The sequence below is a fragment of the Sebastes umbrosus genome, chromosome 4, assembly GCF_015220745.1.
Source record: "Sebastes umbrosus isolate fSebUmb1 chromosome 4, fSebUmb1.pri, whole genome shotgun sequence".
Taxonomy (NCBI): Eukaryota; Metazoa; Chordata; class Actinopteri; order Perciformes; family Sebastidae; genus Sebastes; species Sebastes umbrosus.
In genome coordinates, this window is record NC_051272.1 from 28,763,747 (window position 1) to 28,790,773 (window position 27,027).

The window sequence follows — 27,027 nt, forward strand, 5'->3', positions numbered from 1 at the left end:
ACTGGTTTATTTACCTCCAAAAAGAATCTAGGCTAAACATTATAATAAAAACAAAAGCAAGGCATCATAGACCGTGAAATTTCCTTCTTTGTGTTCATTTTGTCTCCTCAATTTTGCGGTTATTGTTATTGAAAACTGAGTGAAATGACCAAAGATCTACTGTATACGAAAGCTAATGGCAACTTCAGATTGCCTTCTTGCATCTTGATTTTTTTTCTGATCTTTTGAATGATCTCTAGTCTTTTTCCTTTTTTAAAACAGCTAACTAACTTACTTCATAGTCATTTTATGTGTCTTTTGTAGCCAAGGACTCAAAATATGGGAAAAGCACCTAAACACAGTAGTACTCGTTTTATTGAAGTGCTAAATAACCCCTTAAACAATTGTTAACAAAATGCTGATTTAAATGATAATAATGCTTTTTGGGGGGTTTTAGTTTTTTGTTTTTTCTTTGTGGCAAAGTAAAAAAAAAATTTAACACAGTTTTGAAATATAATTTGACAAATAGATGATCGCAAGGAAATGAAAGTTTTGATAATTATTAATTGATAAACTATTATTGGCTGATTCCAGCTTCTACAATTTGTGGACTTGCTGATATTCTCCATTTCATATTGCTAATGAAATACTTAGTTTTTTGTATTGATAAATTTAGATATTTGGACTGTTGGTCAGACAATACAATAACATTTGAAGACGTTCCACTGGCTTTAAGAAATTGCGATGGCCATTTTTAACTATTTTAAGACATTCTGTAGACAAAACAATTAATCGAGAAAGAATCAGCAGATCAATAAATAATGAAAATAATCATTAGTTGCAGCCCCATTGATGAAATTAAATAAGTCATGAAGACATCAGCTAGGTGTCTGGTAAATTGTGATAGCTACTTGGCATTCATTTTGACATCTTGATGATCAATTGGAAAAAGAATAGATTAGTTCAGTTTGTTAAATTGCTACTAATCAGTGGTCAGTACAACATTTTTAGTGAAATTTCCCCCCCACCTCATGTTTTTACTCCCAATTTTTTTGTTTTGTATATTTATTCTCAAAGCAGTGAAAGACATTTAATGCTTGACCTCATCTTACCCTGTTTGTCATGTGAAACTCTGTCTCCTCCTGGTATCAAACAGTATGCAGCTATAAATATAGAACCAACAGCACTCCAGTGTCATCAGTTTGATGACAGGAAAGGCTCTTTTGTCAATATTTCTGAATAAAGAGATGACATGATGTTTTTTCCTCGGCTCTTGCTCTGACTCATTCGCAGCTAATGAGCTGCCGTTGTTCTTCTGTTGAAATGCCACACATGTTTCATGATATTCTGCACAGGAAAGAAGACATTTCCTACATAAACTTGTATTTTTTGATACTGCAACGCTGCCATTGACCCTCCCTTGTTTTTGCTTTGAGAGGACCGTAATGAAGCGCATTACAGCGCAGCCACCATTTTGGTTCTTTCTCAATATGTCTGTCCCTTTTATGCACGTCAGCGTTTATCACCGACTTTCCCTCCGAGGAGTGCTGTCGTGTTCTCTCCTGCGTACTCCAGTTGGTACAGAAGTACCACTTACTCACTTGATAGCTCAGATCTCGTGTATAAGATAAGTAGTTTTATTATCAGTTGAGTAGGATGTGAATGATTTTCATAGGACGGAGCGGAGGAGAGAGGGTGTGTGTATGCAGGGGCAGCCATCTTGAGATGACTTCAAAATGGAGGCTGACTGCTGTCTCACAGCAAAATGGCGTGTGAAAAGCATGCACTCTTCTCTCGCCTGCCTATACGTGTGTGTGTGTATTAAACAGCAACTGTACGTTTGACTAATCCTGGCGTGGGATTGCAAATGTCTAGAAAAACAGGATGGTAAAATAGAGAATGAGCTTCTATCTCCCGCAGAGCAAATGAAGTTGCACCTGCTAAATCTGTCCCCCTAGAACTCTCCGCATACAGTTTATCTCTGCTTCATTTTGTGTTGGAGCTAATCTCCTGCTTTCTCTCTCTGTTTGTGTTTTCTCTCTCTCTCTCTCTCTCTCTCTCTCTGCGTTTGTCACACGTCTCGGCCTCTCCCTCTGTCTGTTTCTACCTCGTCCACAGGGCTTCTTGAAGAATGAGAGGGACAACGCCCTGCTGTCAGCCATCGAGGAGTCTCGCCGCAGGGTCAGTATCTGCCTAGCGTGTGATTGCTTCTCGGGGTTGAAAAAGAGCTATAGATGGGTGACAGAATCTAAATCCAACAGTGTGGGAATCCATACCACAGGCCTACTAAACCCGCATATCAGCATTTTAATTATTTGTACTCTTTACAGGTGAAATTGTTTTAAAGGACACGATGCCGTATTTAGACTCTATAGTCACATACAGTAGTGGTTCTTTGTATGCCTCATATTTAGTTTCAATCAGTTTTCATCACTGCAGTTTGTCTGACATTAGCACATCACAATACAGGAACACTTAAAAACCAAATGTTTAGTAATTTCTGCTCGCCGTGATCTAAAAGTCCTTCTGGTGTGAACCTTCAGGGAATGGTTTTGAAATGGCTTCCCTGATGTGCAGAGCTAATAGGCCCTGCGTTTAATTAGTTGGCGTTCCCATTATCTCTCTCTGCTCCCTGAGAGAGGGAAAAAGGGACTTGTGTGCAAGGGTGGTAAACTCAAATGCACTGATTAAAAAAGAAAGCGGATGTTAAAGATGTTCTTGCAGATTTCTATCGGACTGCTGTGCCTGTTACAGCACATGAAGTGTGTGCTATTGGCCTGCTAAATGACATGTTTGTTTGAGTTAGAGTTGTCCAGTCTCTTAGCAATCACTTAATATTACTATGATCTCATTTAGATGTAAAGCCTTTGGCTTTGGATTAGGGCTGTCAATCAATTAAAATATGTAATCGCAATTAATCGCATGATTGTCCATAGCTAATCGTGATTAATCACAAATTAATTGCACATTTTGTTCAGAATGTACCTTAAAGGCAGATTATTTTATTCTCATATCAACATTGGAATGGACAATTATACTATAGCTGTTGTTGCCCAACAGGCAACAACAGCTCTCAGTGTGTCAGTGTGCTGACTTGACTATAACTTGCCCCAAATGGCATGATTATCATAAAGTGGGCATGTCTGTAAAGGGGAGACTCGTGGGTACCCACAGAACTCACTTTCATCCACATATCTTGAAGTCAGAGGTCAAGGCACCCTTTGAAAATGGCCATGACAGTTTTTCCTCGCCAAAATTTAGCGTAAGTTTGGAGTGTTAATTAGCCTCCTTCACGACAAGTATCGGTATGTATGACATGGTTGGCACCAGGTTTTCTAGTTTCATATGATCATTTTCACTCTAGCTTTAAAACTGAGCCTGCTACAACCTCAGAAAGATCGATTGCGTTAATGCGTTAAAGAAATTATTGCCGTTAAAACGAATTTGAGTTAACGCATTATCACGTTAACTTTGACAGCCCTACTTTGGATTTTTAAGGCAGATGCAATATCAATATTTGAGAGATTCAAACATCTGCAATGCATTGGTCCACTCTATTTTTCATAAACACAATGTTTTTTACAAAAATCTCTTAAATTTGATTGTTAAAGGTACAGTATGTATATTTTTATTTTATTTATTATTGCTTATTTATATATTTTGTTTTATTTATTTTGTTTATTTTTGTTTTTGTCTCTCGTGTGTGGAGAATGTGTTCTGTGTCGAGGGTAAGTTGGAAAAGAGGGTACATATTTGTATTATACTCCTTAATCCTTGATTGTTTGACCCTTTGAAAATCAATAAATATACTCTTTAAAAAAAAAAAAAGGTACAGTATGTAGGATTTGGCTGCATGTACTGTGTGGTTGCAGATTGCAACCAACTTAGTACCACTCCTCTCACTCCTCCCTTTCCATGATTGCGGTAACGTGAGCTGCCGAGGGCAAAGCCGTGGTAACGTCTTTCGCATCGCTCAGAGGCCATCCTTACCATAATAACACTACTTTAAGAGCAACGGAGGTCAGACGGAGGCTGGCAGTAACTCGGTTTTGCACTCTGCAGCTCACCTTACCGCAGTTTCACAAGCGGGTCGGAGAACTATGGTGGCCTTCGGGTAACGTAAAAACACAAAAGGCTCTCTCTAGAGCCAGTGTTTGGTTTTGTCCGTTCTAGGCTACTGTAGAAACATGGCGGAGCAACATGGCGGACTCCATGAAGAGGACCCGCTCCCTATGCAGATATGAGGGGCTCATTCTAAGCTAACGAAAACATAATTCGTATTATGATGATGTATGGTGATTATACACTAATGAAAACATAGTTTTGAATATTATATTCCATTTCTGCAAATAGATCTCCCGAAATGTTACACACTGTTCCTTTAAGCAATTGTGGAAAAAGAGATATTTACTGAGTGTGACATTTTACAGTTAAGACATAGTTCTCTCCAAAAACGATGTATGTAATGGAATGGAGATACTTTAAAAAAAAAAAAAAAATGACCTCTAATTTATCTTTGTCATTTCTGCACTGCAATTTCTTGAATCCATCGTAGTTTTTGACAGATTGCCGTGATGCAACTCAGAAATGTTAAAGGTAAACACTTTGACATCCAGGCAGTGAACAAGTTAACCAAGTTAACCAAGTAAATGGTGGCTTTAGTCTACATTAGTATCTCCCTGAGCTGGAGAGAAGAAAGATTCAATTATCTCACGTTCCCATTATCTCACTTTGAGTCTCTATGGAGGGTTAAAATAGACGCCACTGTGTCCTGGTGGAGTAGTACAATCTTGACATGGGTTTGCTGCTAAATCTGGTGTGTGAAGGGCACACTATTAAATGTTTAACTTGGCTGCATACATACAAAGAACTTCAACAAGTTAAGATCACCAGGGACATTTTGGCACATCCCAAATCCTTGGAAGATCAGCAATTATGTTAGCTATAATGTACAAGAGAGTTTGTTAACTGCAACAACGGCTAAACTGTCTTGTTCTCTTAGTTACATAAGTTCTGTGTGCAGTAATACATTGAGTTTGATTGGGTACCTGTTTCCTACTTTGATATGTCTCAGACGTTCCTGTTGGCTGAAGAGTACCACCGTGAGTCCATGCTGGTCCAGTGGGAGCAGGTGAAGCAGAGAGTATTGCACACACTACTCGGAGCAGGAGAGGACGCACTGGACTTCAGTCAAGATGTCGAGGTACAGGAAACGCAACACAGAGATGCTTTAGGAAGGACCTCCACAGTTCAAGGGGAGACAACTTAAAAACAAAGTATCTGTACCACCAAGAGAAACTGTCTCAGTCTGCTAGACACCACAGAGATAACACTGTTTCACCTAATGGGAAAGCTAATTTTGCAGAACATTTGCTGCTGGGACTATTGAGGTTTACATTCCTTGCTAAAAGTTGATGTTATTTATGGTAATGAGAGTATATTATATCAGTAAATCAGCTAATTTGAGGTTGCCCAATGGACCGAGCTCTGCACAGGCCCTCCTCCACTTGACTGGATCTGTCATAGAGAATGAATACGTTTCCTAAAAGAAGATGCAGGTCCACCACTGTTTCTTTTTAATAATGAAGAGGCCAGAGGAAAAATGTCTATTTTTGGCCTTTCTTCATGTTTCGGAAGATTGAGATTACAGATTTCACTTCCTGAGCGAGTCTGTTTTCTACCCTCTGATATTTTACACTTAAAGAGCTCGGTTCTAACTCTTTTTAAATCAGTCTCAGTTTGCTTCTCAGTGTGTCTACAACATAGTGGACTTATCAAACACTGGTGACCTTGTTGTGGACTGTGTAGAAAAGATTGATATACCAATATTAGGGTTCTAACGATACATTGATCTGGATTGATATATTCAATAACGGTCTAATATCATCGATACCATCATCATCTCTAAGACGCACCTTATTTTGAAATTTCCATGGCATGTCTGAGTCACCATTAATAGAATTGTCAAATCATATTTTTAGTTGCTTTTTGTGAGTTGATATGTAACTGGTTGTGTTAAATGGGCATATGATATTGTCTCATATCAATAGCAGGTCCCTGAATTGAAGCGAATCAAAATCATATCACGTCAGACTTCAGCAAATATCGTTTCGTTGTCCAATGAATCGATTTATAATATCATATTGTGATGAAACTTGTGATTTACACCCCTAATTAATATTACATTATTTCATGATGTGCAAAAATCATTGAGCAACTCTGTCATTTCTTTTCCGATTAATTTAGTCACATACACAAACAGTATCTATATTGTAATATATTTGAACTTCTTGGACTGAATATGTCTACTTTAAAGCAAGTCTCCAGTCTCTCAAGCAGATTTCTTGACACTGTGTACTCGTAGCTGTCTACCCACTCGTCCAAACTAACCAGAATAACTGTTTCATCTGAGACTCATAGACACTATTTTTATCTTGTCCCTGAATAAAGTAAAATACTTTCATCCTGTGTGTCATCCTGCGTGAGCCTATCCCAGCATGCATTGGGCAACTGGCACGGAAACACTGTGGTCCTTCTATCTGAGCTGGAAAGACTCTCAAAACGCAGAATAGTCAGTATGAAAAAAGAGGATTAATTTACAATGCTAATTGATTGTTAGACACAATTGACAGTTTCATTGGTACATGACTGGCATTTCTGTTGTTTCTAGATTTATTGAACTTCCTTTTAGAAATGTTACTTGCTTGTGTGTAGTTGATTTATCACGCCATCTGCTACCTCTCTGTTTATTGTAGCCCAGCTTTGTGAGTGAAGTGACAGTTCCAGGAAGGAGTGCGTTGGACAGCGTGGAGGTGGCCTATGGACGACAGGTGAGTCGCCGTTAGTCTTATCATTTTGTTGTACACCAAAGCTCCAGGTGAGGTATGAATTTAGTATGAACAGTGCAAATGTAAAAAAATCAAAAAATGCTTAGGAAGGAGTGCTTCCTGAACTCTCCATTACCCCCTGATTTACCAGTCAGGCTCTTCTGTTACAAACATCAGTAGGTTTTTATTTATTTTATGAAGTAGACACTTGTGACAAAATGGTGGAAATTAAAGGAAAACATTGTCATAGTTAATACAGTGAAAGTGATTATATATATCTGGCTGTGATAGCTTTAGTTTCATCTATAAAATGAATTTGCTGTAGAACACAGATATTTTCATGCTAACATAACTGTGTTGATACTTAAATCTAAAGAAAAACCACCTTTTGAATTGACCGTTGTGAGTTGAACACAGAGTCTGTTTGTGATGCCCTCTGTCCGATCGCTCAGTTAAAATGGGGTCACAGCCAGACAGGAAGTGGCAGATCAAACATATTGATTGATTGGGCGGCAGAGGGGGTCTCTGGGTAATTCTCTCTCTCTCACTCTGTCTCTGTGTCTCTCTACCGTCCCTCCTCCCTCATCATCCAGTCTGACCTTCTCTTTCTCTTTCTGTTTGTCTCTGATCTGCTACACGACGCAGTACTTTAAACGTGGCTTTTCCTCCGACCATGTGTCGACACATTGCGTGCGGCGTCATTTGTCTAGTTTTTGTTATCCTCTTTAATGACCTTTTAAACATTCTGATCCTTTTTTTCTTGTTTTTTGTTGTGAACCATTTCACTCGATGGTCATAGTGTTTGCTTTTACTTTTGAAGCTGAAGATGGAGTTATAGGTCGATTTAATGTTTTAAACATTCATTGCAAATGTAGAAATTTGGCATTTGACAATTTGGGGAGCTTATTGCCAATAAACCTTTTTTTCTTTTTTGTCTTTCTCTCCCTTTACCACCACCTCTTCCTCCTCCAGATTTACATTTTCAATGAGAAGATAGTGAATGGTCACATTCAGCCTAACCTGGGAGACTTATGTGCTTCCGTAGCAGAAAGCCTGGATGACAAGGTAAGAACATCTGCTATCACCATGAAATTGTTATTTTCAGATTAAATTATTTTGTCCTCTACAAAGATATATGTTAATTTTACTCTGGCAGCCTGTTTTCTCTATACAGTACATGCCATTATGTAACTGTGACTGCTGCCCTCTCTCTTCCCTCCAGAATGTATCAGACATGTGGCTGATGGTGAAGCAAATGACAGATGTGTTGCTGGTTCCAGCCAAAGACACTCTCAAGAGTCGCACTTCTGTTGAAATGCAAATGGCCTTTGTAGGCCAGGCGCTCAGCTTCCTAGAGAACAGGTAACTGTGCTTGTTTTTGTTTTTCTAAAGTGCAGTGGTTGGTGTTGTTTTTGAAGACGTTAAGCTTTTCGTGGATCCAAGTTAGCACTGGACATACAGTAGTTTAAACTGAACCCAAAGTGCACCATGTTGATTAACTGTGTGTGCATTTCCTCTCCCCCAGTTATAAAAACTACACCATGGTGACGGTGTTTGGGAACCTCCATCAGGCCCAACTAGGAGGAGTGCCAGGAACATACCAACTAGTCCGCAGCTTCCTCAACATTAAACTACCAGGACCCTTGCCTGGCATGCAGGTAACACACACACATTTTTAATGTTTTTTTCAAATCTGCCAATTATGTTACAAATATACAGAGGGCCCTAGTTTAACGATCTATAGCACATGGCACAATTGCATTTAGGGCGTGTCCAACTCCACTTTTGCTCGTTAAGCGGCGCATAATCTGGGCGCAAAGTAAGGAGCAAGGGGCAAAAGGGTGTATTTAGTCTCTTAATTAATTATAGGTGTGTTTTGAGCGTAACAGGAATCAAACCAATCAGATCGACATCTCCCCCATTCCCTTTAAAGGCCAGGTGCGCCTGCACATTGGTGCATTGCTATTTAAATGGCTCTTGCGAAAAGTGAAAGTGCACGAGCAGATGTACAGTATGGCCCTTGGCCGGTGGACCCTCTGCCTCTGCGGTCTCCTAATCCTCTGCCCCATTAACAACTCCGTTTGACTGCATATGAGCAAATGCACCGATAACCTATTTAATGGTGCAGGCGGCATGGGGGGGCAAAATTCATTATATGATAATAAGCTCCGGAGATGCTTTATGCACAGGCTTGCAGTCGGGCACTGTCTTGAGAGGCGGTGCATAACGCGCAGTTCCTTCAGCCTCAAAACGCTGCCGTTTAGGGGGAAAGGGCCCGCAAACTTTGACGTAGCCTATGTCTACACTCGCGCACACACACAGATGGATGATGAGAGTAGACTCCACAGAGGCGTGTGTGCACCATGATCTCTCTGGTCACAGCAGTCACGCCAGTGACCGGAGGAGCGCTGAGAGTGCGCTGCAGGTTGAGCAATACAGAATGCCTAGAGCCTTACTTCATTATATCCCATTATATTTTTAATTGTCACCTGCCGCCTGAGTTTAGTGTTTTCCTGAACATGAATACAAACATTGGTTTAGAGCCAACACTGTGTTTAACTGAGGAAGAGGAGATCTGCTGCGTGTCCCTGTGTGTGTAACAAGCAGATTGTATGCACGCTGTGAACCTGCCTATGTAGATGCATCTTACTATCTGAATAATGCACCCTTTAAATAGCAGGAAAATACTGCGCCAGACTTCAGACCAGGTTTTTGTTGGTCAATGGCGCAATCGCTTTCTTTTGTCTCAAGATAACAATGCACCTGACCGCACCTAATTTTAAGACCAACACGCCCATGGGCGCACAGATGGGCACAAATACATTTGCTACTTACACAACGTGGGCATGAAAATGACAACTGCATCAGTCTGAAACTAGCAATGACAGTTGTGCTACGCTGTGTGCCGCTGTGCGCCGCTGTGCGCCGCTTTGCGCCGCTTTGCGCCGCTTTGCGCCGCTTTGCGCCGCTTTGCGCCGGGTTTCAGATAGGGCCCTGAATCTCCTTTTTAAATTTTTGGTAAACCTGCCAAAAATTGGCTTAAAATAACACTCCAACAGTTCGACTGTTCAACTGATTAACTGATTTTCACTGATATTTGAAACCAGGAGCTGGTACTGCTCAGTGCAAGCTTAATTTATGTGCAGGTCAAAAACTAAAATGGGGTCAGAATCTTTATTTGAAATGAGCCAGTGGAATATTGTCACCACTGTATTAAATTCCTTTCTGTTTAACAGGATGGTGAGATAGAGGGCCATCCAGTTTGGGCTGTGATCTACTACTGTCTACGTTGTGGAGATCTGAATGCAGCCATGCAGGTTGTGAACAGAGTGCAGCATCAGCTAGGAGACTTCAAGAGCTGGTTTCAGGAGTACATGAACAGCCCTGACAGACGGTGAGAACACCTCAGCTCCTTGTCTTCATATATTTGTATATGTCGAGATGCCCATAGAGGTCAAGGAAGGTCAAACTGTATCGTCACTTATGTCTCTTGATCTCTTCCCTTCAGCCTTTCCCCAACTTCAGAGAACAAGCTTCGTCTCCACTACCGCAGAGTGCTGAGGAACAGCGCCGACCCCTACAAGAGAGCCGTCTACTGCCTGATCGGTAAATGTGACATCAGCGATAACCACGGAGAGGTGGCAGACAAGACTGAAGACTACCTCTGGCTTAAGGTACAGATTACTTTTTGGTTTATTTTAATATAAAGCACTAGCACACTGGCCAGAGGAGAAGCTGGCCCAGTTAATGGTCATCATTAAAAGTTCCTGGGCTTTACTCTTGGCAATCTTTGGACTTGTGTGGGTCATTTACTGTCTTATTGTATGCTGTTTTTTTAGTAAAGCCGTCCTCCTTTGAACCAAAGTTGTGTATTTTTACTTAGTGTGTACCGTGTTTTGTCCCTGCAGTTGAACCAGGTGTGTTTTGATGATGACAGCAGCAGCTCTCCTCAGGACAGACTGACCCTGCCACAGCTGCAGAAACAGCTGCTGGAGGACTACGGTATGGAACTGCATTTCTGTTTCAGCTCAACAAATGACCACAAATATTTAAACTTTAGTTTCTCGACAATTGTGATACATCACTTGTGTCTCCCCACCCACCTCCATTCCATTTCCATTATCTTTTCCTACTCGAGAAGCTGTTGCAGAGAGGGCACAGGCACAGATGTGTATGCATGCTATGTGTTCCCTGTGGAACAGACTTTCCTTTGGTTACCTTTGGCTCATTGCCTCATGTGCCAGATTGTAATATGACTACAACCCTATCTGTACATTGTTTAGAAATGGGAGCAGCTTGCCTCTAAGGTTTTATTACCTTCTGTTTTAACTCAACTCAGAGTATCGATCTGAATCCAGGGCTCGGTTTTTCTCTCTGGAAGTAATTTTCCTTACTGTAAATTCAAGTGGGCAACCTTCGGTTCTAAGAAGTGAAGCCAATGAGGAAGTGCCTTAAACTTGCATTCTTTCTAACAGCCAGCAGGGGGCGACTCCTCTGGTTGCAAAAAAAAGTCTGATTGTATAGAAGTCTATGAGAAAATGAGCCTACTTCTCACTTGATTTATTACCTCAGTAAACATTGTAAACACGAGTTTTTGGTCTCAATCGCTAGTTTCAAGTCTTCTTCAATACAGCATGATGTTTGTTTAGTAAATTATGGTCCCATTTAGAGTCAAATAGACCATAAAGCAGGGGATGCTTTTGTCTGGTCAAGGAGTTGTCTTTAACCCTTTCATATTGTGTTTCCAGTTCATATAAGTTAATTGTAACATTTGGTCGCCCAAAAATGTCTGATTCAACGTTCGGTTGTACTTAGCTCCACCCTCTCGACTCATTCTGGTTGCAAAAAAACAAGATGGCGACAGCCAAAATGCTGAACTCAAGGCCTCCAATGGGTGACACGGTGACTACGTTCACTTATTATATACAGTCTATGGTAAATTAAATTCTCATTCAAAGGTTTTCTTTGAATGATAACCTCAAATCAAATCAATTTATTTTTGTATAGCGTCAAATCACAACAGAAGTTATCTCAAGACGCTTTATATATAGAGCAGGTCTATGACCATACACCACAGTTTAGAGACCCAACAGGATCCACCAAGCGCACTGTGGCCAGGAAAAACTCCCCGATTACTGGGAAGAAACCTGGAGCAGAACCGGGCGCAGGGCGGGCGGCCATCTGCCGAGACCGGATGGGGGGATAGATAGATAGAGAGAGTGAGAGAGAGAGAGAGAGAGAGAGAGAGAGACAGAGAGAGAGATAGAGAGATAGAGAGAGAGAGATAGAGAAGCAGCCACAATAGCAACCTCAATGTTCTTCAACTGAGAAACACATGGATAATTCAACAGCACTAAAGCTAACGGCATTAATATTTCAGCTTAATTTCTGGAAAAAATCATGTTCATTATTAGTTTGGTTTGGTGAACAGCTTTAAACACAACAGTACCCATGAGTCTCAGCAACTGTTGCTAAGGACAACAAGCCAGCCAGAAGAGTGACTCAGAGCAGTAGCAATTTCTGAACCGTTTGTCATAGTAGACAGGAACAAAAGTTCATGAGTTTGCGGGAAAATGAGCCAGAATCTTGTTTGTGAATTGATTTTGAAACTGTCAAATGTAGAATTAGCAATTTGTCTTCTTTTGTACTTATGATTTAGCCAGGAAAGTTTCTTGTTTGGAAGTGCTACTACTGCTAGTCACCTGCTGCCTGTGCAGAAAATTTAATAACGCCTTCCGCTTCGTCTCTCTATAGGTTTTATCAAATGCCTTCAGTACAGTCAAAAGAAAACCTGCAGCTTTAACTCCCGTTCAACCATGCTTCCTCTTGGCTGCATCACAGTGCTTCCCTGATCTCTCTGATGTCTCAACCCAATGAATATTACAAGAGGGGACAAGGGGCACACTTTTGGATAGTCTCTCCAGTCTCGTCGAAGGCATTCATAGTTAAGCACATGGAAATAGTTTTTTGTTTTGCGTGTAAACTGAAAATCCCAAGGATTTTATTTGCAGTGAAACGCTTGTTTACCTTCTCCAGTACTGTTCTTGAAATATAAATATAAAAATACAACATTACAATAAGTACAACCATACAATATATATAACAGAGACTAGAGACCATCTTGCGATGGGATCACACCAGCCGTAATGCCAAATTGGGCCAGGGGCGTAAAGCGGGGGGGCCAATGGCCCCTTCCTCACTTCCTACCCCCCCTACTTCTGGCACCCTTGCTCGGGTCACACCCATCTTCGAACTCATCCTTCATTTTGATCATGATAACTCACACACAGACTCACCAGGTGAAAACAATACCGGCATCACTGCAGAAAGAAAATATATACAACAAAGTTCAACGTTCAAATCCAGCATATGTTTTTACTTCGGCACACCTGGTCAATCACTGCAGGAAGTGGGAGTGCTTGTTAGATTGTTTTTGATACTTACAAACAGAATTAAAAAAAAAACGCAAATGACATCAGGCTCTGAGTTGAAGTTTTTTAACTCGAGGTGTTCAGTGCGCTCCTGCTAAAACGTGAGGCGCATTGAGCGTAAAAGCGCGAGGCACTCAACAACGCAAAAGCAGAGAGCAAAAAGCTTCACTCATTGAAAACTATTCCAAAAAGCCGCCCCGGGCTGGTAAAAAGCACTCCGTCTGATCGGGGCCTTAAACACCCACATGCCCCCTGATACACAAAAAAGGGGAGCGTAGGGGCATTGGGCCTTTTCTCCCACAGATTGAGTAAGCACAGTTTTGTCCTCTGGGTGTTGCCTTCTCCACGGGCCGACCCTGCTCCGTTCAGATAAGACCGCACTTCTTTTCCTCTCTCAGTGGCCCTCACCCTCTCCCATTTCCCCTCTCCCACTCTCTCTCTCTCTGCTCGTTGGGAAGTACAGCCTGGAGCCTCATTCTGTTTTCTCTCATGCTGCTCAGCTCCTTCGCTTGTCTGGCACAGTGTTCCTTGTTGTCCTCCATCTTGCTTCACAGCGGGACTTAAAGCCCAAAGCCTCTCTTCATTTCTCTCACATACTGCCAGTGCTCGCCAGCCTCGTCTGTTCTCTGTTTCTCTGTCCTTCGTTTTGCTGCATCTCTGTCCTCTCCTTTCATCCTTTATCCCTGTTTCTCCTTGCACCTGCGCCGCCGTTTCCCCTCCGTCCGTCCTCCCACTGCTTCCTGTCCTCTTTTTACATGTTCTCTCCTTGCATGTGCATTTGTTCTTTCTCATTTCTTGTTTGCTCAATCTGCTGCAGCCCCCCCCCCCCCCTCACACCCACACTCTTATCTCCCCTCCTTCGTCCTTTTTCTCCTCTTCATCGCTCTCTCCCTCTCTTCTTCTCTCATGCGCTTTCCCTTTTTGAACTAAAGTGCTGTAAGTCTGAGATAAGGCTATAAAATGGCTGACATGGTCCACCCTGTTCTACTCCTCAAACTTTCAGCCAGCAAGAGGATTAAGGATTATAATTAAAAAGTAAACTTGATGACTAAGTACCTGCACTTGACAGAATGTTTTCAAATTCTTACATGTTAGTTGCCATGACAACTGTCAGAAATTGTCGTAGCATGACGGCAAGTTAAACCGGTGCTATTATAGTTTAATACATTAAAATAAATTCAATAATGGCATTAGACGAGTTTCTATAGTAACTGTCAGATAGTCATAAATCTTGAAACACCCATACAGTATATGTAATTTCAATTATTTTGACAGTGCTTGATTGACAGGTCCCTTCTCTCTCCCGTTGAGCTTTGTTTTGCAACTTTAAGTGTGAGACAAATTACACATGTATTATTTTTATTGGTACACAGAATCCGGTGACCTCACATAATTCCCAGCATACAGTTGCTCCGCCCTCCTTCAACCTGAGGAGAGGTCTAATCAGAATAACTGAAAACGCCTGTGTGGATGTGCAGGTCGTTTAAATCTAGTTTTGCCCCAATTCCACAACTCTAGTAAGTTTAATAAGTAGTAAAAAAAAGTAGGTCCTGTGTTGCAAGTCATCCCTGCCCTCTATCCCCCTTATTCCCTGACACCTCTCCACTCTCACTATAAATACAAAAATGATGATGTCGTCTTAGATGTCATTTTGTGAAAGTATCAAAGTGACTATCTAATTCGTTGCAGAGTAAAGTAGAATTGAAGTTTTGACCATTGTGACAAGTTGTGACAGCACTTATCTCATTTTCATTATCAGTTCCCCCCCGCCCCCCCGTGACTCATCAAACTCTTTGCTTTGTCTTTTGTCCAAAAAGGGAAGTGCTATTGTTAGTTTGTTTTTGGCAGTTAAATTTAAAGTGGCAGTTGGTAATTTTTAAACAGTTTCTCAATTATTCAAAAGAAAAAAAATCATGTTTGTACTTGGTAGTCTTATGCCTTATTTAGACGGGTTTGTGCAGGATGTCCTGTGTTGCGCTAGTGACGATTCTCTCTTAGCAATCAGTGGTCTGCAGCGTTTTAACTCCACCTTCTAGTGTCAGCTCAGCTCGCGATGATACCAAAAAAGGTATCCACAACGTTTTCTAATGGAAAAACCAAAAGAGGGTGAATCAAGTTGAGTAGAGCCTTGCGGTACCATGCAGTGGAAATTCAGCAAAAGATAAGAAAAGTAGAGACTCACAAATGACTCTCAAAAGTGTGCGAACACATCTGACATTAGAGGTGCGACCTCTTTCCAGCATGAAATGACATGCCGGTTTAAGTAATGCAGAAATACGTTATGAATTTTTTTTCGGTGCCATCTAAACCAACCTCCTCTCTCTCATTTTTTGCCCAACAGGAGAGTCCCATTTCTCTGCGAGCCAGCAGCCCTTCCTCTATTTCCAGGTGTTGTTCCTGACAGCTCAGTTCGAGGCGGCGGTGGCTTTCTTGTTTCGTGTTGAGAGACTTCGGAGTCACGCCGTGCACGTGGCGTTGGTCCTGTACGAGCTACGGCTGCTGCTGAAGTCGTCTGGCCAAAGTGCTCAGCTGTGTGAGTGTATTCACCTTTATTTCCTAGAGTGGTTGCAGACATTTGAGAAAGACATTTTAGTTAAACAAGATGTGTTCACCCGTTCTCTGCAGTGAGCCAGGAGCCCGGTGACCCTCCTATGGTACGTCGCCTCAACTTTATCCGTCTGCTCATGTTGTACACTCGCAAGTTTGAGTCCACTGATCCACGGGAAGCCCTGCAGTACTTCTACTTCTTACGGTAAGTAATCCTACACTATCACAATCAGATGAACGCCCTGTATTGTGATTTTATGACCCTGTACTATACAGAGAGTTGGTAAAGGGAGAGGAGGATGTATGACAAATATTATGAGTCAGATTCAGCTATTGCTTCTATCTAGTGATGTTCACCACAGTGCCTCTGTTTCTAATTCCTACTGTATATGTTGTTCTAATCTGCAGCAATGAGAAAGACAGCCAGGGAGAAAACATGTTCATGCGTTGTGTCAGTGAACTTGTTATTGAGAGTCGAGAGGTGAGTGACCCACATTTATACAGAGACCCTCTTGAAAAACATGCCTGTACAGTTGTTCAAGGCCTTTTAACACAGTTAAAAACATATTTCAGGGCTGTTGTACATAAAGGTGTACCTATTTTTCTACTACAATGTATACTTTACATGTTTTTGATATGGTATATTTGACTTTTTTACAGTTTGACATGCTGTTGGGGAGATTAGAGAAGGACGGCAGTAGGAAGGTAAGAAGATTGAGTCTTTATCTATCTCTCCCTCTCATCTCTTCTGTGGTTGTTCATGCTTTGGCCTCACCTGCTCTCTAACCATGCCTTTCTCGTCTTCTTCCACTGCCTCACGTTTATTCTGTCACTCTTTGCCTCTGCTCTATGTTGGGGGGTTTCAGTCAGTCAGTCAAGGACAGAAATCTTCCCTTTCTTCAACACGTCTACTGCATGTTTTGACACGCCCCATTTAACAGCACTTTGTTCCACTGTCGTGGATCAAAACGCTCTTCACTCTTCGCTTCACTGTAGCCTTTGCTTCCAAAGGTTCTTGACATTTCTCACTGTGCCTGCAGCACTCTACAAGGTGTGATGTTTGAGGGTATTTTATTCCCCTCAAATTCACTTTGCTGTATATTTCCACCCACATGACAGACACACTGGGTGGCCTGTTTTGTCAGAGTCTTGTGAATTTACTAACTTATCTAATGACAGGTTAAATTAATATTGCAGCGGTGGTTTGTAGTGCTGGGGGGGGGATTATATTTTACAGTATATGATCCTAAGATTTCCATGTACAACACTACAGATGGCAGTTTGCTGGATTTGAGTATAGAGGGATGACATGTTTTTGTAGGCCAACCAGGAAGTTAGTATCGCCCCTGGTTCCCTCGACACAAAAAGCCAATGGGATTTTTCCATTGGGGTTTGGATGATTGCAGAAAATAAACTCTGTGGCAAACACGCGTTTATGATACTGTTTTGTTCTGTAAGATAATCTCCACAAATGAACACCACTTTTATGATTTTTGAAGTGTAAATGCAACTGCCAGAAGTAAAAAGCTAACATTAGGCTGTAAACAAACTACACCACAGTTGCATGAGCGCGAGTATACACAACAAGGCTGTAAAGGTGAACGAGTTGGCGTGATGACTTTTAATAGTCTCACATAGCCAGTTGTTAGCAACTGCACTGACATTTACTGACGTATTTTATGTCGTAGAACAAAACGTTAGAATCTCTGAAGCTTGTGTTAACCACAGACCTTATTTCAGACCTCTAACTAAAAACCCATTCAAAAAACCCATTGACTTCCAGATGAAGGAACCGTAAGTGGTAAAATGCTAACTCATTTTCTGGGTTTTCGCTCTCAAATGTAGTCCGAATCAGTGTTAAGAAAAAGGAGAATATTGATGCTTGAAGTCTCTGTGCTGTGAAGTGGTCACAGCACAGAGAATAATTAGTAATGAATCAAAAATACTACTATTATGTAGTGATGAAAGGTATGAATTGTAGTTTTGGACATACTGTAGATGTATTGTTTATAATTGCAAAAGTGTCTAGGCTGCACCTTTTAATAGAGCATAATTGGAAAATTACTCTTTGCAATTAATCTATCATCAAGCCAGAGCAATTTAGCCCAGCCCTTAAAGATTTTGATTAGAAGCCATTCGGGTGCAGCTACTGTCTGTCAGATGAAATGTAGCAGTGGTACGTGTTTTTTGTTTGATACGAAAATGTTGATGCTAATGGAATTTATTACAAAAATGTAAGTTCAATTGGCTTTTGTTGGTGGTAAGAAGCTGCAGTATGTGGCTGTTGGTGCCAGCCTGTCACTGGTAGCAAACCAAGGGCATGCTTGCTTTGGTAATGGTGATTATGAATATAGTTATATAGTTTTCTGACAGCAATTTTACCTTTTAACAGGATCCCATTTCATTTTTTGAAGAAAAAAACAGTCATTTAAATGCAATGCCATAGATGTTGATAGATCAGATGTCTGGATGTTATTACCTTGCATTTTGCTTTTGTTTGATGTATTTGATGCTTTTATTTGATCTCATGTTTGGTTGCTGAAAACCAACAACTCAAGGATGGTTACCCTGACTGCTCTTCATCATCAGAACTGTAGTATTCTCAGTCTCACTCTGATCTTCTCTCCTCCTCGTCCTCCCTCTAGCCTGGAGTCATAGACAAGTTCGCCGGGGACACAAGAGCCATCATCAGTAAAGTGGCTCTAGAGGCCGAGAACAAGGGCTTGTTTGAGGAGGCGGTCAAACTCTACGAGCTGGCCAAGGCGAGTACATCTAGTGTCTCTGTGATCTCTGCATCCATATACTGCACTTGTATTTCTGCAAAGCTGCTGTCATCTGCAGCAGTTGGTTATGAGTCCTCTCACTGTCTCTTTCCATTTGTCTCTGTGTAGAACCCAGATAAGGTGTTGGAGTTGATGAACAGGCTGTTGAGTCCAGTCATTGCCCAGGTCAGCGCTCCTCAGTCCAACAAGGAGAGGCTAAAAAACACTGCAGTGGCTATTGCTGAGAGGTAAGGACACACGCACCATGCACTAATTTAAATCTAGGGATGCATCGATACCGGATCGGATATCGGGGCCGATAATGACTCAAATAGCTGGATCGGATATCAGTGACAATGGGGCCAATCTGTTCAATTCAATTTTATGTTTATATACTACACACATTATATACTGATATTTTAATTCCTGTTTTAGTTTTGACAAATTTGTCGCTAAATTAAAAAGATTTACGCTTGAATTGTAATTCCTGTTAATTTTTAAGATTTTTTACCAAGTTGCTGGTGTACGTTTTATCATTTGATAATAAAGAACAATTAAATATATTTATATCCATGTTTTTATTGGACAGATTTTGTTTTACAAAGTTAGGAAAGCGATGTTTAAGTCAAGCCTGATGTTGCCTTATACGTAAATGAATGATCCTAGTCACTTCCAAACAGTGAGGTATACAGCTGATTAATTAAACACTGGTATGGGATTGAACTCGGTATTGGCAGATACCCAAAGCCCAGGTATCGCTATCGGGACTGAAAAAGTCAGTGCATCCCTATTTAAATCTAATCAAGAGCATCATATAAAAACAGAATCATTTCCTCTTTCCGTTGCAGGTATCGTTCTCAGGGCATAGCAGGAGATAAGTCCGTCGATAGTACGTTCTACCTGCTGTTGGACCTGACGACGTTCTTCGATGAGTACCACGCAGGTCACGTTGACAGGGCCTACGACGTGAGTGCAACTCAACAGTTCCTATAAAGTAACATTTTGTCGCAGACCTAGTATGTGATACTCTATTGAAGTGAAGATATTGTGTTGAATATGTGAAGCTCCTCTGTTAGCGTCGTCCCTCTTTGTGTTTCTCTATCAGGTGATGGAGCGTTTAAAGCTGCTTCCTCTCAGTCAGGACAGCGTGGAGGAGAGAGTGGCTGCTTTCAGGAACTTCAGCGACGAGGTGAGATCAAGATCGGAACGCTCAAACGGGACTTTCGGACTTTCTAACAACACGCAGCATTATTCTTTTGTTCTTTCTAAAACGTGTCCTCTGTGTCCCCAGGTGCGCCACAACCTGTCTGAAGTGCTGTTGGCCACCATGAACATCCTGTTCACTCAGCACAAACGCCTGAAGGGGGCGCCAGCGGGCACCCCAGGAAGACCACAGAGGACCATAGAGGACAGAGACATGGTGAGAAGACGGACTCTGATAGAGCAGAGGGACAAACTGAAACAGCTCAAAGAGATGAATAGTATGGCTGTCGAAGCTAACGCGAAGCTGGTCAAAGTTAACGCAATAACACAAATTAGGACTAATTTCTTTAATGCATTAACGCAACTTGCGATTTTTAGGTTCGGGTTCAGTTTTAAAGCTAGATTGAAGATACTGGCATCATATGAAACTAGAATATCTAAGGAATCCATTGGTACCAACCATGTCATTCATTCTGACTTGACTATGACTTGCCCCAAACTGCGTGTGATTATCATAAAGTGGGCATGTCTGTAAAGAGGAGACTCGTGGGTACCCATAGAACCCATTTTCATTCACAGATCTTGAGGTCAGAGGTCAAGGGACCCCTTTGAAAATGGCATGGCCAGTTTTTCCTCACCAAAATTTAGCGTAAGTTTGGGGAATTATTTAGCCTCCTTCGCGACTAGCTAGTAATGACATGGTTGGTACCAATGGATTCCTTCTGACAGCCCTAGTTTAGAATGAATATTCAAAGGTCAATTTTGGCGAATTTTGACAGCCCTAACCCGGAAATAATCACATAACATACTCTATACCGAAACATTTTCTATAAGGATCACTTCAATTTTGTTTTTACAAGAACTGTGACCAAAATATGTAATGTGACATTTTTGAATTGGAAAAATATTTTTTTTCATGGATTTCTGTAGAAGAAAACATGTAATGTTTGTAAATTGAAACCTCACACATATTTTTGGCATTTTTGTATTGCAGTTTCTTGTCACTAATATCCTGACATATATACCAATATACTGTATGTCTGATGAGATGTACAGAAGCAGTCTCTTCTTACAGTGGCAGTATGTTAATGCTCCAACTGCCCTTCTTCTTCTTCCTCTTCTTCTTCCTCTTCCAACAGCAACTCCGCAGCCAGGCCAGAGCCCTGATCACCTTTGCTGGTATGATTCCCTACAACATGGCCGGGGACACCAACGCAAGACTGGTGCAGATGGAATTACTGATGAACTGAGTCCATGTCAACACACACACACACACACACACACACACACACACACACACACACACACGTGCAACACATACAACACACACGCACAGCTACAACCAGAAACATTTTGGCTTTTGCAGACATATTCACACACACTCACTTGTCTACCATGTTGTTTTGTATAGATTACTACTTTCATCGTTGTGTTACCAGATACATCCTTATTTCACCCATTTGAGTTAATTGTTTGTTCTTTTTGTTCTGTTTATCCCGTTTTTCATTTTTGTTGTTTCATATTTGTATCTTTGATGATTTGGAATAAAAGAAAAATAAGTTTAAGTTGTCTTTTTATTTTAACCATTATTTTTAAATGTCCATTACATTTTCTTTTTTTAATTTAGCCTCATTTTATTTAATTTTTAAATGATCATTGTTTTCACAGTGATTGTTCCATGTGCAGAGCAGTCTGATTTTCATAGCCAAAGGACAACAGTTCTGCATCTACCATGAAACTTAAGTCTTGTAAATTGTCAATTCATGCACCTTTCAAATTGGACAGTTTATACATTTTACACTGATAAAATTAGCATTTGCAACATTGGGCTTAATATAATGTACAGAGCAAACTCTCAAACATTGTCTGAGAGCTCAGAGCTCTTCTATCCAGAGTAAAGCGTTGATTGTTATCAGTTTTAGATATTTCAGTTCCCTCTCGTTTAATATGAGCAAGTTATTGTCTACAATTCCTGGTCCTAAGTGTAGATCAGGTTGTCGCCATGTTGTTTCCACAGGCTGTAGTGCAGTATCTGTGACACGTCCTGTCCCTTGGCAGATGGTTGGTTGGCTTGAAGTCGACTGCAGGACTGGAGGGATATTTCTGCCTGTCTCTGTATCAGAGGGGGGATTTCTGGAAGGGAAGAGACATTTTTTAACACAAGCTGCAACACATTCCTCTTGATCAGTCATCAGGTTGTGGGCTGCAAGTTTTACATATCCTCTAAGAAAAGCCAGTTTTACTGAATTTATTACTGGATTGTGCCACAGTTTTGGCGCTTTGTGTTTTTCCTGTTGAGAATGGGGTTGGTGAAGAATGCGCTCTTATTTGAAGTTTGCTGGATTTCATTGGTCATTTGAACTCTAAACAGGTCCCTGCACTTCAACCGTTTCTGCTTGGAACTAGGATTTCTCAAAGTATAGCTCTTAAAGAGGACCCATTATACTAATTTTCAGGTTCATAGTTGTATTTGGGGTTTCTACTAGATCATGTTTACAGGCTTTAATGTTCAAAAAAACGCTTTATCTTTCTCATACTGCTGCAGCACCTCCTTATACTCGGTCTGAAACTGTCAGCTGGCCCACTCTGTTGTGATTGATCAACCTAACCAAACTATTCGGACTCTGCACTTAACTAGCTTTGTTTGAGAGCGTGCCAAACTAGCCGCTTGGCAGGTATTAAGCAAATATATGACTTGGTGATATCACCATGTTTCAGAAGAAAAGGTGTTTCAGGCAGTTCAGGAGCAGTGTTTCTGTGGGGGACTGGGCTTTGTAACTTTGCAGACCTTGATATGCCCAAAAAATTACATAACACTATGGCAAATGGGATAAACCACAAAAGCATAATAGGTCTTCTTTAAATGTGGCATTACCCAGCACTCTGGACACTTTAGTAACCACAGGGAAACGCCCTATAATAACCACCTATAACAACACATTTGGAATCTAACTAAACACCCGAGAAAATTATCTACTAACAGCCTACCAGTACATTTCGCAGCAAAACTGGCTTTGGCTGAGGTCTGCAAAGATAACCAAGCACATGCAAATCTTCGGAAACAATCACCCATCATCCCCTCTGTTAAATTTGTGGCCCACACTCTGTGTCCTTCAGTCTGGCCTGAGAGAACACAGATGGAGGCTCATTCTGTCTTGGCTGCTCCACATAACCGTACGGAGGTGTTGAGTTCATCCACGGCCACAGACAAAGCTGAGCCAAGCGCTATGGGATCCATGCTGTTGTACTCAGATACACACCACTAACCCCTCCAACACTTAATAATAGGACCGAAGAATCAGAAAATCACAGAGCAGCTATCCTCAACTAAAATCAGATGCTGATTAGCCACTCACAACGGGGTGCTGCAGAGACTCTTTACCATACGAGTTGTTCATCTTCCTGTGGTCTTCCTAAGTGTGTGTGTGTGTTTTAATACATCCAGCAGCAGAAGACCTGCCTCTCAGGTGTGTGTGCCGCAGCTGGTGTTGTGAATCAGGCCGATGACAGACACATCCTATAACCCGGCTATTTCACAACACCAGGGTGGCACCGCTCCACTGCCGACGAGACGAAGAACCCCTACATGATGCTGCTGAGGGATACCACGCAGAAATGTGTTGTATTTACATTTGTCAGTGTGCAGTATGCACACACACACAACTAAGGATGTGTTTAAAAACCTGACTGTAAACTGTTATTTGTGTTTTTGTATGTGTGTGACGGTTCTGTCTGTTACACCTGACTTTATAGCTTTTTCCACCCATTCATAACATCAATTTCAGTTCTTTTTCCACTTCATGATTTGGACTCACATTCACTCAGATACCAGAATCATATACTGAATTAAATTATGTGAAGAGAAATTCTTCCTATTAAGACAGAACCGAACTACAGCACATTCACAGATGTGAAACACATTTTATAATCCCTTCTCTACAATCTTTCTTACCCCCTTTTTTTTTGTCAATAAATATTACCAATATTTCATCTATAGAGTTCTTCTGTTGCTGTTTGGGTCCAAATCATGTGTGAAGTTTAGGTTGTAGCAAGCACAAAAAAATAAGTTATCTTTCAATTTCAAAGAGAAAAAAATAGGTATCAAAAGAAATTTAAATTTATGATCAGTAATATAAAATGTACAATGTGTGTCATGAGGTTTCGATGGAGCGATTTAACTGTTTATATAAAGCCACTGGCAGACGGTAGAGTCTTGGTATGTGTGAACAGAAACCCTCCTCACCATATTATGCCTTTGTTGTGGATAATGGGACGCTTCTGCATAGATTTTTGTTATAATTTACTATAGGCAGCCAGTTGTAATGCTTCTCCATCCTTTGTGCAAACACCCTTTCCCATCTGAATGTTTGTAGACCATTTCTATATTGTTTTTTTTTACCATGAAGGATCTATCAGAGAAGGCGGTTACGGACTTGAGAGGGGAGCCATCACCAATAGAAAAGAAACAGATATTATTATCTCGGGCCATCTGATCTGCTGCAAACCTGCCTCATCAATCCCAGTCCCTCCCTTATCAACAACTCATTCTGGCTCTGATCAGTCCCATCAAAGACAGATGGTCTGCACCCAAATAGGAGAGAGGCCTGCCTGCCTGGTGATGTCTGAGAATATTTGAGAGCGGCCTCCGGGTGTGACGAGTTGGCACTGTAGGAAATACTGTGACCCACTTATGACTTTCCCCTTAGGACAATGTTGTGCCCCCCGCTGTTGACCTGCTGACACCAAAAAACCTGATTTTTATTCCTTATCTTTCTCTATATCTCCCCTTTAATGTTTGCATGATTTAGTAGTGTGGAATCCAAAAGAATCCATCTTAGAGATTTCCCAAACCACTTAAACCTGCAGTAGGCAGAATGTTTTTGGCATCACTGGGCAAAAATTTCATAATAACCTTTCAGCAAATTGTAATTCAAGTGCTCTGAGAGAAAACTAGACTCCTGCACCTCCTCATGGTTCTTTTTTCAGCCTTTAAAAAAAATCTTACCTGTGACGGGAGACTTTGGCCAATCACAGGTCATTTCAGAGAGAGAGCGTTCCTATTGGCTGTTCATTCAACGGAGGCAGCTGTCAATCACTCGTGAACTCTTGTAGTGTACTGTTCAGCTGTAAAATGAGAGTGTGCTCCGGCTGGTGGGCGGTGCTTGGTATTTCATCAACTGATCTCAACATGGCGGCCAGGTCACAAACTTCCTCATTTTACAGCTAAACAGAATACTACAAGATGTTTCTGAAAACATTTGAGGAGAGAAATAGGCATTACAGTAACAGAATCTTGATTCATATTTGATCAGCGCTGCCCAGTTTGATCGGAGTTCGCGAGTGATTGACAGCTGCTCAGAGACGGCAGGCTCCAACTCGGCTCTGATTGGATGTTTTCCTCCAGTCTGTGAAATCTTGCAGATGCCATTAGGAGCTCCGGAGGACACAAAGGCACATGATTTTTTTCCAGATTACCTGTCTCATGCACTACTGTCAGGATATAGAGACCGTTTTATAAAAATAACTTCTTTTTTTTTAAATCATATTTGCTCAAATTCTACCCACTGCAGCTAACGTAGTGGACATTTAAGCTTCACACATCCTGTTTGATTGCAGTGCTATTTCACATGGCCATACTAGAAGTGGTGATGGGGTAAACTTTCCAAAAGCACTGAAGCACTTTGTGCTGACAACAGTGACACCCAGAGGAGACCCTTGGTATTTTATGTCTATTTAAGTCAAAACCTATTGATGAAACAAGGCAAAATACAGGTTATGTAAGTGCACGCACCACTGTCATCTATGAAAGCTTACAGAGGGCTGGGAGGTTTCCCTCAAAACACATTTGCATTGCTATAGGCTATGAGTTATGTCAACTTGCTGACAAATCCTTCTTCCTTTTTCCCTCCTTTCAGATTGATAAATTGAACTATTAATTGAACACAATAGCATCTAATGATTATTTTCACGGTAAAATTTCCGAAAACAGTGACAACCGCACATCAAATTTCCCAGAGAACAAAGTGGCGTTTTCAAATAGCTTGTTCTATCCAACCAACAGTCCAAAACACCCAAATATATAACTTAACGCAATATAGCTAATAACACAGACTATGGCTCTGTTGTATTCAGGTGTCCCAGTGAGAGTGACAGAGAGCCAGCATGCACAATACCAGGACCCTGAAATCAAAGCAGCTAAATGCCATCATTAAATAAAGGGGGAAAAAATCCATGCATTCCAATCGGGACCCTGTAGGATGGTTCAAGATAAATCTGATGCATCACTAGATGATTCAATTGGTTTTAATTAGGGCTGTCAATCGATTTAAATATTTAATCGTGATTAATCGCATGACTGTCTATAGTTAATCGTGATTAAATGCAAATAATTAATCGCACATTTTTTATCTGTTTAAAATGTAGCTTAAAGGGAGATTTGTCAAGTATTTAATACTCTTATCAACGTGGGAGTGGACAGATATGCTTGCTTTATGCAAATGTATGTATATATTTATTATTGGAAATCAATTAACACAAAACAATGACAAATATTGTCCAGAAACCCTCACAGGTACTGCATTTAGCATAAAATAATATGCTCAAATCATAACATGGCAAACTCAAACCCAACAGGCAACAACAGCTGTCAGTGTGTCAGTGTGCTGACTTGACTATGACTTGCCACAAAACAGCATGTGATTATCATAAAGTGGGCACATCTGTAAAGGGGAGACTCGTGGGTACCCATAGAACCTACTTTCATTCACATAACTTAAGGTCAGAGGTCAAGAGACCCCTTTAAAAATGGCCAAGTCTGTTTTTTGCCAGAATTTAGCCTAAGTTTGGAGCATTGTTTAGCCTCCTTCACAAGCTAGTATGGCATGGTTGGTACCAATGGATTCTTAGTTTTTTTTTTGGTTTCCAACATCAGTATGAAATATATGGGACAGGTTTTCTACCAGATAAAAAAAATATATATATATATTTTTTTAAGCACTCTTAGCACCACAAAGTAACAATGTTATAGTTGAGGGTCTTAACATGACCAAGTTAGATCTTCCAGCTCAGAAATTGATCTTCCCTTACTGAAAACTGCAGCCTTAACAAGAACTCCAGCTTTGTTTACTGCCTCCCTGTGGGAGGTGACCTTGGTCAGATGACTTTGCACTGCAGCAGGATCAGAAATCATAAAACCTCAGCTCATTTTATAGCCTACCGAGGCCTGAAACCCCATACACTGCTTCAACCACACTTTAAAACCAAGACAGCACATCCGCA

At 41.0% G+C, this 27,027-nt stretch overlaps 1 protein-coding gene across 2 annotated transcripts in view; it reads left to right on the forward strand.

The window, feature by feature from the left end:
- Positions 1–21,314, forward strand: part of nup93 (nucleoporin 93) — a 38,367-nt gene extending 17,053 nt beyond the window's left edge. The window contains exons 4-23 of one of the 2 annotated variants that reach the window (XM_037766770.1): positions 2,098–2,160; positions 5,054–5,182; positions 6,735–6,809; positions 7,779–7,871; positions 8,029–8,168; positions 8,332–8,464; positions 10,043–10,200; positions 10,315–10,480; positions 10,715–10,808; positions 15,579–15,770; positions 15,863–15,989; positions 16,193–16,265; positions 16,445–16,489; positions 18,430–18,546; positions 18,676–18,794; positions 19,395–19,512; positions 19,652–19,735; positions 19,838–19,966; positions 20,889–21,029; positions 21,060–21,314. In XM_037766770.1, coding sequence (XP_037622698.1) covers positions 2,098–2,160; positions 5,054–5,182; positions 6,735–6,809; positions 7,779–7,871; positions 8,029–8,168; positions 8,332–8,464; positions 10,043–10,200; positions 10,315–10,480; positions 10,715–10,808; positions 15,579–15,770; positions 15,863–15,989; positions 16,193–16,265; positions 16,445–16,489; positions 18,430–18,546; positions 18,676–18,794; positions 19,395–19,512; positions 19,652–19,735; positions 19,838–19,966; positions 20,889–20,999 — 2,166 coding nt within the window. In that variant the 3' untranslated portion in view covers positions 21,000–21,029; positions 21,060–21,314. Of the gene's footprint in view, positions 1–2,097; positions 2,161–5,053; positions 5,183–6,734; positions 6,810–7,778; positions 7,872–8,028; positions 8,169–8,331; positions 8,465–10,042; positions 10,201–10,314; positions 10,481–10,714; positions 10,809–15,578; positions 15,771–15,862; positions 15,990–16,192; positions 16,266–16,444; positions 16,490–18,429; positions 18,547–18,675; positions 18,795–19,394; positions 19,513–19,651; positions 19,736–19,837; positions 19,967–20,888 lie in introns of both variants that reach the window. The other variant, XM_037766769.1, reaches the window with a different exon arrangement.
- Positions 21,315–27,027: the final 5,713 nt, after the last annotated feature.